We start from the raw sequence: 12,100 nt of genomic DNA, 5'->3' as shown, positions 1-12,100 counted from the left end.
GCCTGGAGACGCTGGTGGTGGTGACCCGGAAACGTTGAGCCCCGGCGCGCGGGGGTGGGTGGGGGGAGGCGCCGGCCGCACAGCGTCCAGCAGCTGTGGCCGAGGTCCGCGGATCCAACCCTGCTTCCCGTTTGGGGCCAAGACTCCCTGGCGCCTCCCCGGCTCTCTCCGGTGTGTGTTCCGCCGAGCGCGCAGCCGCGGAGCTTCCGGCGGGGGCCGCGCACGCCCCGCCTTCCGGCAGGGAGGGGCGGCCAGCGGAGACGGCCGGCCATGGAGCCGGGCCTCGGCGGCCGCGCCGACCAGGTAACGTCCCCGCGGGCCCCGCCGCGAGGGCAGCTTGGGGCGCAGGCACCGGCCGCCGCCCCTTCCCGGGCGTGGCCTAATGCAGGCCGTTGACTGAGAGCCCTGCTCCGCGTCCTCTAACCGCGCCCGGTCTCTCCCCCCAGGTGCCCTCTGGCCGCGCCGCACCATGCGCCCCGGCTTCTCCCGGCGCCTGCTCCTGGCCGCCCTGCTGCTCCTGCTCGTCTGGACCCTCTTTGGGCCCTCCGGCCTTGGGGAGGAGCTGCTGAGCCTCTCCCTGGCCTCCTTGCTCCCCGGCCCGGCCTCGCCCGGGCCGCCCCTGGCCCTGCCCCGCCTCCTGATCCCCAATGAGGCGGCGTGCAGTGCGCCCGGACCCCCTCCCTTCCTGCTGATCCTGGTGTGCACCGCCCCGGACAACCTGAACCAAAGAAATGCCATCCGGGCCTCCTGGGGCCGCCTGCGCGAGGCCCGCGGGCTCAGGGTGCAGACTGTTTTCCTGCTGGGAGAGCCCGGCTGGGGGTCGCGCGGGAGCGACCTGGTGTGGGAGTCGGCGGCCCACGGGGACATCATGCAGGCGGCCTTCCAGGACTCCTACCGCAACCTCACCCTCAAGACCCTCAGCGGGCTGAGCTGGGCCGACAGACACTGCCCCACGGCCCGGTACATCCTCAAGACCGACGATGATGTGTTCGTCAACGTCCCCGAACTGGTGTCGGAGCTGGTCAGGCGGGGAGGCCGCTGGGAGCAATGGGAGACGGGCGTGGGGCCCCCGAGAAAGGCAGAGGCTGGAGATGCGAAGTGGGACGGAAGCCCCACTTTGGGGAGCCAGCCAGTGCCTCTCTTGTACTTGGGTCGCGTGCATTGGCGGGTGCACCCCTCTCGGTCACCGGGAGGCAAGCACCAGGTATCGGAGGAGCAGTGGCCTCCCTCCTGGGGTCCCTTCCCCCCCTATGCCTCAGGCACGGGCTATGTGCTATCAGCTTCTGCTGTGCAGCTCATCTTGAAGGTGGCCAGCCGGGCGCCCCCTCTGCCCCTGGAGGATGTCTTTGTGGGGTTAAGTGCCCGCCGAGGAGGCCTTGCCCCAACCCACTCTGTCAAGCTGGCTGGTGCCACCCACTACCCCCTGGATCGGTGCTGCTATGGGAAATTCCTGCTGACATCCCATAAGTTGGACCCCTGGGAGATGCAGGAAGCCTGGAAGCTAGTAGGTGGCTCTGATGGGGAAAGAACTGTACCCTTCTGCTCCTGGCTCCAGGGGGTCCTGGGCATCCTCCGATGCCGGTTAATAGCCTGGCTTCACAGCTGAGAGGGCCTGGGGGCCCAGGAGAGGGGTGTGCAATGGAGGGTCCAGCCAGCACCCCGCCACCTTTTCTCCCAGGCTCAACGCAGGAGCGCTGGTTGGCTGCAGCTGAGCAAGCTGCTCCACACAGGTGCTCGGGCTGTCACTGAAGACTGAGGGACACAGGAGGGACCTAGGGGGCTGCCTGGCCTGCCAGCCCCAGAGATGGTCGTCAGGAAGAACCGCACTCGCTGGCTTGTTCTCTCCAGCCACGTCAGGGGAGGGGCACAGGCCCCTCAATAAACTTGTCTCTTTTGCTCTTTGAGTACAGTGTGGTCCAGGACTCTCCTGGGAAACCCAGAGGCTACCAGAGCCTGCTGGTGGGGAAGGCCATCTCCAGGGACTTGGAGCACACCTCTCCCTGGAGGAAGGCCTTAGGGAGCCGGTCAAGACGGGTGTGGCCAGAGGGGAGACATAGCCCCTCACATCCGAGAGCAGCCCCAGGGTGCACGCGGGCAGGGGACAGGTTCACGGGATGATCGAGACATGGTATCCAAAAGTCCACGTTCCTTTTTAATACCGACCACCCCCCACCCCACTCCAGTATTCTTGCCTGGAGAATCCCATGGACGGAGGAGCCTGGTGGGCTACAGTCCACAGGGTTGCAAAGAGTCGCACATGACTGAGCGACTTCACCTTCACCCCCCACCCCAGGAACCAGCTGTCCAACCCAGGAGGAAGGGGGCTCCCTGCTCCCTCCTCATTCCAAGGACGGGTCATTCCCCACAGGTGGGCGTGGGGAGAGAATGTTTCTTCTGGGCCCAGGAGCCTGACTCAGCGCACAAATCTGTCCAGGGCCGACGGCCGGGCCCCTGTGGGCTTGGCCTTCTCTTGCTTCTGCGGCTGCTGCTCCAGGCTCTGGCGGACCTTGTCCTGGGTGGGGAGAACAGGTGAGAAGCAGCAGGCGGGTGAGGCCAGCGGGCCCAGCAGGAGGGCGCTGCCCGTGGGACGCCCGGCCCGCCCCTGGTGCCTGCTCACCCTGTGCTCCTGATCCATGACCTTCCTCTTCCTCTTTACCAGACTCACGGTTGAGCTGCGGCCCTTCTGCTTCGGCTTTGGCTGGAAGGGAGCCCTGGCGTCGGGATCGTAGCCCTGAGGGAGGGGAGGGGAGTGAAAGCTGCAGCAGCCTCTGAGGCAGGGAGCTGTGCTGCTGAGGACACGGTGGGGACGGGATGCGCGGGTGAGGGGCACCCAGGCCCTCGGGACCCCGCTCCGTACCAGCCTCTCTGCCCGTTCCTTCTTTGCCTGCTCCAAAGAGATGACATCGACCTCTGCCAGGGCTCGTGGATCTAGACAGATGAGCTCGGCGGGCACCTGGATGCGACACAAAAGAACAGGGACAGGTAAGGAGCCACAGGAAGGTGACACCAAAGAGGGACGGAAAGCAGAGGCGCTGCTGAAACCCTCTCTTCCTAACACCCCCGCCCCAGCCCACGGGGGCGCAGGCGCGTCCTCACCTTCTCTAGCAGCGCCTTCACCTCCCACTCCTGCCGCTGCTTCCGGCTCCTGTATGGGTTACTCTCCAGGCCATCGAAGTTGGGTTCGGCAGCCCCTGGAGGGAGAGGGGGCACGTGGAACTATAACAGGAACCTGCTCCAGCCTGACGGGGCCCTGTGCCCCCAACTGTCTCAGGGTCCCGCCCACAAGAGCCTCCATCGCGAGGTCACCACTTGGAGGCCCAGCCCTGCCTGCTCACCAGGGACCAGCATGCTGGTGATGCCCCCGCTGTGCCCCACCCCCAGCACATCCTCATAGGGGCAGAACTGAAGGCCGTGCACGTGGCCCGAGAGCCGGTGCGTGAGGTAGGGCTGCTCCAGGGAAGGAGAGCTGGCTTTGCCCTGTCCTGCCCATATGTTGACCACGTCGCCCATTCCCGCCGCCAGCAGTCCCCGCTGGGAGAAGGCCAGGTGCCCCGCTCCCTGGGGCAGGGTCCGAGTGCTCAGAGGCTGGAACGTCCCTCGCAGGTCAAAGAGCTTCAGCTGGTGGTCCAGGCCAGAGGTGGCCATGTGCCTGGGAGTGAGAGGGGGAAGTTAATCACAGCATGAAGCATCAGGTCTGCTGGGGGAGAAGAAGACTGGTAAGGACGGGACCACTACCACTACACGCCTCTTTTCATTTCCCTTTTACAGAGAGGAAACTGAAGCTCAAAGAAAGGATTGGGGTGAGTGGTGGAGCTAGAATTCAAGTTAGAGCTGTGTCTTTACTGTCTTTTCCACCACATGTGAATGCAAGGGAGGATGCATGTGACAGTCTACACTCAGGTGTAAGTTCGCACCACACAGACAGGCAGCCCAGCAGTCAGCAGAGGGAAAGGGGGACGGCAGTGGTCAGGGAGGGCTCTGTGGGACTTGAGCCATTCTAGGTAATACTCAAGAAAGCACAAGAGGATTGCTTCTCGGCCTTTTGGCTAAGATCAAGTGAGGAAAGCACAAGAGGGCTTCCCTGGTGGCTCAATGCTGGAGAATCTCCCTGCCGATGCAGGAGACAAGCGTTCAACCACTGATCTGGGAAGATCCCACATACCGTGGAGCAGCTGGGCCTGTGCGCCACAACTCCTGAGCCTGTGCTCTAGAACCTGGGAGTTGAGCCCCCATGCCCCAATTACTGAGACCCTCGTGCCCTGAAGCCCATGGTCTGCAAGAGAAACCACCGAATGAGAAGCCTGCTCGCCGCAACTAGAGAAGAGCCCACGCAGCAGTGAAGACCCAGCACGGGCGAGGATAAATAAAAATAGAAAGCACAAGGAGCAATTTGAAGGTTGTAGCTGAAAACTGAGAAAGGTTTAAATGAAAGTGAAAGTGAAGTTGCTCACTCCTACAGGCCACCAGGCTCCTCCATCCATGGGATTTCCCAGGCAAGAATACTGGAGTGGGTTGCCATTTCCTTCTCCAGGGGAGCCGAAAACAAAAGGTTTAAATGAAATTCACTTTAAAAAAGCACAAGAAACAGAGATGTACAGCAGGTTTAAATAAATGGACAACAGACTGTAGAGACAGGAAGATGGAAATGAGTTTGTTTTCCTGGCTGGTGGACTATGGCCAGGAGGGGACAAACTGCAGAGGCTCCTGAAGGTCAGATGGGAGACCGACAGTCCCAAAGTGGCTTTCTGGCAGTGACAGGCCACAAGGTGGAGACTGCGTGGACCTGAGAAAACCTTAGAAAGCAAGGAAGTTATGCGCTAGAGGGCCCCTTTTGCTAGGAGGAGGAAGGGCAAGGCTGGTGACCAGATCCTCTTGAGAAAGGGACATGCCTGGTGGCCCAGTGGTTAAGAACCTGCCTTGTAATGCAGAGGACACAGATTCGATCCTTGGTCTGGGAACTAAGATCCCACATACCATGGAGCAACCAAGCCTACTCGGTACAACTAGAAAGGTCCTATGTGATGCAGCTAAGACCCGATACAGCCCAATTTTAAAAAAAAGAATTGTCAAAAATCCTCTTAAGGATGTGTGTACCGCATAAGACATTTACTTCCAGAGGCTGGAGTTTCTATGGATGTTCACGTTGCTCAGAGATGCTGAAGGGCGGCCAACCAGGTCAGGGCATGTCTGTTTGCCAGAAGCCGAAGACTCATATTTTAACCTTGACTGTGAGCCCAGGAAGAAAACACTAAGGCGCTCCTCTGAGCAGAGACTTGGCCTGCGATGGGACTGATACAAGGCCCAGTTGGATACCTGTCCTGACAAGACAGATAGGGCCCAGCTCCACCCGAGGGAGAGGTCATGAGCACAAACCAGGACTTGCTGAGGGCTCCTGGGACACAGGTCACAGCCTTCACTGGGCCAACAACTCAAGGGTACCCGATGGCTCCTGCCCCCCACATCCACCTCTGGGAGCCTCTGTGCAGACACCCACCCGGTAGCCAGATGGGCATCCAGGCCATGCCACCATCCTACTGAACTTGCAAGAAACAGATCAACTCTGGAGGGTCCAGTCCAATCCTAATGCAAGCTTCCAGGAAGCCTGCTGAGGACGACAGCCCGTGGCATCTCTGGAGCCCGTGGCTGGTCCGAGGCAGCCCTGAGGAGGACCAGAGCTACACGGGTGGGCCCAAAGTCAAGGACCAGAGCTGTTTGGCATTGGGCTTTTGGCCAAACCTCTGTGAACAACTGACGGAGCCTTGAGCAGAAGCAGCTGACCCAGGCAGCCCAGGGAAGGCCAAGTCCAGCTCGGGGCCAGGGGCCCGCAGAAGGCAGAAGGCCCTGGAAGAGGCCCCCCACTCTCCTAGAGCCAGACTGGCACAGACCTGGAGTAAAGGGGCAGAACCAAACCACTGATCCACAAAGACACAAGCAGGGGGTCCCGGGGGCCTGAGCAGTCAGCGGGCTTTCCTTAGCTGACAGCCACTGGGCTTCCGCGTCCTGATTTCCTGAACGGTGGTATACGAGGAAGCAAGCCATATGGGAAAAAGTATTCTGACAGGACACACTAAAAGAAGGAAGAACCAGAGGCTGGAACTGTGAGATGGCAAGCAGCAGACCCTGGAGGGGAAAAGCAGCCAGGACTTCACAGGTCGTGAGCAGTAATGGGGCAATGCAGCCAAAGCCACCAGCAGGGCCTGGGCTCCCGAGGAGCACTCAGCCAACAGGGATTCTGCGTCTGCCATGACCGATGGCTGAAGAACATGAAGCTACGGGGACAGCTAGCGTCCAAGAAGTCGTGTTCTGGGTGAGGGCAATATGGCAGAAAGGGAGCAGGCAGGGAGGAGCTGTGGGCAGGGGTGAAGCATCCAGCGATGGACACGGTAAAGGTGGGGTGATGGGAGACGACTGAGTAGAACCTGAGTGTTTCGCCCGGCCCGCCAACTCCTCAGCTGTGTTTGTAAATAAAGTGTAACTGGAATGTCCCACCAGGGCAGATTCATCCTTATACCCCCAGAACCTTACCCCAGAACCCAGCCTACAGCTGGCACCCAATGAATGCCTGATGGATGAAAGAATTTGAGAAAAACACGTGGGAACTTGTGGGAAAGTCTGCCAGATCCAGACATACATACAATACAAACCAGACAAAACAGCTGTGGAAATGCAAATAGTCTCTCAGGAAGGGTGGAAATTCAAAGCGGACCGGCCACCCCAAAGCCCCCACAGCACCAGCCAGACCTAAAGAGAACAGTCGTCTTTGACGACGATGATGAAACAGCGCTCCCCACCTACCAGGCATCATGTGCGCCTCTGAAGACCTTGACTGGTGTTCACATCTACAACAGTTTCCTAACGGAAGGCCAAGCTTGGCAAACTACGGCCCATGAGTCAACAAAACCAGCCCACCACTTTCTGTAGAGCCTACAAGGATGGCTTTCACATTTTTAAGTGGTTGGGAAAAAAATCAGAAGAAATATATTTCAAGACGTGAAAATTATTTGAAAACTCCAGTGTCAGTATTCATAAATAAAGTCATACTGGGACACAACAATAGAGAGTTCCAGAAAAACATCTCCTTCTGCTTTATTGACTATGCCAAAGCCTTTGACTGTGTGGATCACAACAAACTGTGGAAAATTCTTAAAGAGATGGGAATACCAGACCACCTGACCTGCCTCTTGAGAAATCTGTATGCAGGTCAGGAAGCAACAGTTAGAACTGGACATGGAACAACAGACTGGTTCCAAATAGGAAAAGGAGTACGTCAAGGCTGTATATTGTCACCCTGCTTATTTAACTTATATGCAGAGTACATCATGAGAAACGCTGGGCTGGATGAAGCACAAGCTGGAATCAAGGTTGCAGAAGAAATATCAATAAGCTCAGATATGTAGCTATCACCACCCTTATGGCAGAAAGCAAAGAAGAACTAAAGAGCCTCTTGATGAGAGTGAAAAAGTTGGCTTAAAGCTCAACATTCAGAAAACTAAGATCATGGCATCTGGTCCCATCACTTCATGGCAAATAGATGGGGAAACAGTGGAAACAGTGAGAGACTACTTTTCTGGGCTCCAAAATCACTGCAGGTGGTGATTGCAGCCATGAAATTAGAAGACACTTGCTCCTTGGAAGAAAAGTTATGACCAACCTAGACAGCATATGAGACGTTACTTTGCCAACAAAGGTCGGTCTAGTCAAGGCTATGGTTTTTCTAGTGGTCATGTATGGATGTGAGAGTTGGACTATAAAGAAAGCTGACTGCTGAAGAATTGATGCTTTTGAACTCTGGTGTTGGAGAAGACCCTTGAGAGTCCCTTGGACTGCAAAGAAATCAAACCAGTCCATCCTAAAGGAAATCAGTCCTGAGTATTCATTGGAAGGACTGATGCTGAAGCTGAAACGTCAATACTTTGGCCACCTGCTGCAAAGAAGTGACTCACTGGAAAAGACCCTGATGCTGAGAAAGATTGAAGGCGGGAGGAGAAGGGGACGACAGAGGATGAGATGGCTGAATGGCATCACCGACTCAATGGACACGAGTCTGAGTGAACTCCGGGAGTTGGTGATGGACAGGGAGGACTGGCGTGCTGCAGTCCATGGGGTCGCAAAGAGTCAGACACGACTGAGCAACTGAACTGGGACACAGCTACACTCATTTGGTTACTTATTCTGTGGCTGCTTTTTGTGCTAAGGTAGCACAGTATTGTGGTCAAGCAGACACTACATCTTATCTCTTCACACTGCTGCCAAGCACACTATAATCTCAGTGACAGACATCACTTCAGAGCATTTCAAGCACCATCCGTCTTATCATCTGTGTGAAAAGATGTTTCCAAAGATAAAATACTCAAAAGTGAAAGTGTTAGTCACTCAGTCGTGTCTGATTCTTTGTGACCTCATGGACTGCAGCGCATTGGGCTCCTCTGTCCATGGAATCGGCCAGGCGAGAATACTAGAGTGGGTAACCATTCTGTTCAAGGGATCAAACCCGGGTCTCCTGCATTGCAGGCAGATTCTTTACCGTCAGAGCCACCAGGGAAGCCCAAAATACCCAAAACCTCTTCACAAATTGGCAGCTGTAGATAAACATTTGCAGCTGAGTTGGATGATTTGGAACACTAACTTTGAACCTCAACTAAGCTAAAAGTGCTATACGCTCAGAAGCAGGAATTCATGGATTTCCCTGGCAGTACAGGGGTGAGGACTCTACAATTCCAATGCAAGGGGGGGCGGGTTCCATCCCTGGTTGGAAAACTGAAGATCCTGCATGCCACATGGCATGGCAGAAAAACAAACAGAAACAGGAATCCAGTTCTTTCCAAGAGTAGACCTCTGTCACACAAATACTGCATTCAGTTGCTTTCTCATTTCATTAGTGACTTGCCATCCATTGTTTCTCCTCTTGTTATTTAAGAACCTACATAAAACACTCAGTTGTGCTCCGTTACCAACAAAGCCTAAAATATTTACTATCAGGCTCCTTAAAATCTTCTGGCCCTTGAGCAAGATACTCATATCCCCAGTCTCAGGGTGAAGACCATGTACACGGAGGTCACCTAACATGCCTGCCAACATGGTTGGTCAGGGGGTAACACCAGGATTTAAGCCCAAGCAGCTTGGGTGCAGACTCTGTGCTCCCAAAGGCACACTGCCTTCGAGGACTCTCAGACTGAGACACCGGCCACCCCCCCCCCCCCCGCCCCCGCCCCAACCCCTAGCACCTCAGGCCCAAACAACTGACTTACATTCCTGTAGAATCTACTGCCACAGCCCGGACTCCACCTCGGTGACAGAGAATCTTTACCAGTGGCTCCTTCATGGCTGGGCTCCATAAAGACACAGTCCCTGTGCATCAGAGGAGAAGAGCAGAAGTTACTATTAGGGCGCTGAGGCGATTAAACCTGCGAAAGAGGGGGACTCAGGGCCAAGAGGTAACCAAAGAGGGGAGCAGAGGGGCAACCCGAAGGGACTCGTTAAGTACAAATATAGATGAAAAGCTGGGGCATTCCCTGCTGGTCCAGGGGGTGGGACTCAGCTTTCACTGCTATGGGCCAAAGTTCAATCCCCGGTCAGGGAACCAAGACTGTACAAGCCATGTGGCATGGCCAAAAAAAAAAAAGCAAGACAGGATGGTGAGGGTTAAAGTTCTGCCAGGCACCAACCGTTACTGTGTCCGAGATGGATGACGGCGTTGTAAGGGTTCTGAGTCATGACGCTGAGCCGTCCAGCCCGCGCATTCAGAGCTGCCACGATCTTTCCCACTGACACGTCCAGGTAGGTCAGAAACCCTGTCTCTGACTGTGAGAGAGAGAGGGAAGGAGCCCGGATTGCCCTCTGTCCTTCCCCTTCTGGGGCCCCAGGGGAGGGTCAGTCTTCTCAGGGCTGCCATCCGGGCCCTGCACTCTGCAGTCACTCACAGCTGTGGCCAGGAGGAAGTGGAAAGGCAGGAACTCAAGTCGGGTGACCCGGTCACAGCGGCGGACGCAATGGAGCTCGATGCCCTGGTTGTCGTAAATGTGAAGCCAGCGGTTCTGGGCGACAGCAAGCAGTGCCTCAGAGTGCAGAAACCTGAGAGGGGCGGAGGAGCGGAGCAACGTGAAAGGGAGCCACCGGCTGTCAGTCGATCAGTGACGGGCTGTCTCATCCCCCCTGGCCGCTGACCAAGGCCACTGACCGGACGTCCCGCACTGCCTCCATGACGTTGATCTCACACATGAGCTTCTTTGTTACCCAGTCAAGGGCGGCCACATGACCCCGGCGTCCTCCAAAAGCCAGATGTCTGTTGAAGGTGGAGGACAGGCAGGGTGTCAGTACAAGGTGTGTGTGTAGGGCGGGTGCCCGGACTCAAGGGTCTGTCCCACGCCAGCTCCTCCTCTCCAGGTGAGAGGAGAGATGTTACCATACACGCTTAGCACACATACAAGCAAATAACAAGACCCTCCCCACGTCAACAACCCATATATACACTGCTATGGCTGAGATGGGCTAGGCTAAAGTCACTGGAATTCAACCTTACCTCCCAGTTCTAGAGTAATTTAGCCTGTAGGGTCCAAACTGCCTCAAGTTCAAGTCAAAATGCTGGAAAAAGGGATAGTGAAAAAAAAGAAAAGAAAAAAGAGAGTTGGTTCCTTTCAGGAATTTTCTCTTCTAGTCCCCACTCCCGTCTTACTCTGCACCATCAGTCAACCCATTGGCCCCTTTTCCATTCTCAGGCTCACTTTGGCTGCACTTGCAATGTCCACAGCCTCCACGATGTCAGCCTGGCGAATCTTTGCCGTGTCCTCCCCATCCTCTCCTTCCAGAAACCTGCAAGTGAGCGTGATAGTTGCATTAAAGCTTCCTAATAAGAAGTGGGTGTCCCAGCATCACAATCAGAAATTAGAGCCCCATAAAGCAGGGATTGGGGAGGTCCACATCAGGGTCCACTCACCCGGGTTCTTCAGCAAGCAGAAGCTCAGATCGAGCAGCTCTGACACTTGTTTCCTCTTCTCGTGCTTCAGCCACCGCAAGTCGGCTCCGTGTCTTGGTCTTCGCATGTGGTAGCTAAAACAGCGGTGGTGCGGATGGAGTGAGAGAAGGACCAAGGGGTGTGGGGGTCACAGGAGAGCCCTGCCTCCATTCAGCTCACCCAGACACTCCCTCCTGCAACCGCTCCCCACTCTCCGACTAGCCCTCACCTCCTTGGATTTGTCAATGCGACAGTACTTCCGAACCACCTCCACACTGACAGGGGCGGGGCCTGCAAATGGGTCCTGGGCCTGCGGCAGGGAGGAGGCAATTAAGAAACAGGCTCGAGCTGACCCCAACCCCCCGACCCTGAAAGCACAAGGCGACTTGCCTCGGCACCCCGGGAGGTCCCAGGCTCACCCCAGAAAAGGTCCGCTGAGGCCCCGGACTCTTCAGTTCTCGGGGCTTCTTGGAGATCCGAAACTTCTTTGAGGTGTCATTTCTCTTTGGCTTCTGGGGGCGGAGCTCTCGACTCCTCTTCCGTTTATGAGGGGGACCTGGAGAAGCTCCGGCCGCAGTCCCAGTGGTCTCTTGCTCCCAGTATCGCCGCGGTTTCTACCAGCAGAGCAGGATCCCTCGTATTCCGCGGCTCTTCGCCCCGCCCCTCGAACCCCGCCAATAAAAACTTCCCTTCCACTCCAAGGAGATCCCTACCTTCTTCTTGGCTTGCAGTCTGTCCTTCTTGGGTGGAACATTACTGCCCGGCTTGGGGACTGTCTCCATCTAGCCCACTCGAACCACGATCCACGTGCAAACTCCTCTCTACAGTCCCACAGTCTGATGGAAAACTCCCGGAAGTCCTCCGAGACTCATCCAGTCAACGCCGTTCCAGGTCTGAAGCCTCCTAGGCGCCATCTTTAATGAGGGCGCGCTCTCCACTGAGGGGCGGGACCAAGGCCCCCAGTGCGGCAACTTATGCCCAAGTGATGAAAGACGGGCAGTCCGACGCCAAGACCCAAGCAACCCTGCAGTTTCTTTTCCCATCTCGGTTTCTCCATCTTGCCTTAAATCCTTCCGCGTCTGGTCTTTTTAGCAGAACGCCACACATTGACCATGTTAGAACTACATTTCCCGGCGTGCTCCGGTTCAC

At 56.4% G+C, this 12,100-nt stretch overlaps 2 protein-coding genes across 2 annotated transcripts; one reads left to right on the top strand and one right to left on the bottom strand.

Annotated features, from left to right (window-relative positions):
• Window positions 1-246: 246 nt before the first annotated feature.
• On the top strand, window positions 247-1,897 carry B3GALT4 (beta-1,3-galactosyltransferase 4). The gene is made up of 2 exons (XM_052648146.1): window positions 247-303; window positions 447-1,897. The coding sequence occupies exon 2, from the start codon at window positions 470-472 to the stop codon at window positions 1,604-1,606; it is 1,137 nt and encodes a 378-aa protein (XP_052504106.1). The 5' UTR covers window positions 247-303; window positions 447-469; the 3' UTR covers window positions 1,607-1,897.
• Window positions 1,898-2,131: 234 nt separating this feature from the next.
• Window positions 2,132-11,799, bottom strand: WDR46 (WD repeat domain 46). Its single transcript, XM_052648133.1, has 15 exons — window positions 11,665-11,799; window positions 11,371-11,565; window positions 11,181-11,261; window positions 10,934-11,046; window positions 10,722-10,809; window positions 10,520-10,581; window positions 10,178-10,282; window positions 9,921-10,071; window positions 9,666-9,801; window positions 9,249-9,348; window positions 3,336-3,649; window positions 3,097-3,191; window positions 2,858-2,953; window positions 2,618-2,731; window positions 2,132-2,512 (listed from the first exon to the last, which is right to left on the bottom strand). The coding sequence occupies exons 1-15, from the start codon at window positions 11,731-11,733 to the stop codon at window positions 2,414-2,416; spliced, it is 1,818 nt and encodes a 605-aa protein (XP_052504093.1). The 5' UTR covers window positions 11,734-11,799; the 3' UTR covers window positions 2,132-2,413.
• Between the last annotated feature and the right edge of the window lie 301 nt (window positions 11,800-12,100).

This window comes from Budorcas taxicolor, chromosome 11 (assembly GCF_023091745.1).
Source record: "Budorcas taxicolor isolate Tak-1 chromosome 11, Takin1.1, whole genome shotgun sequence".
In the NCBI taxonomy this organism is placed as follows: Eukaryota; Metazoa; Chordata; class Mammalia; order Artiodactyla; family Bovidae; genus Budorcas; species Budorcas taxicolor.
This window is presented reverse-complemented; position numbering and strand designations above follow the sequence as displayed.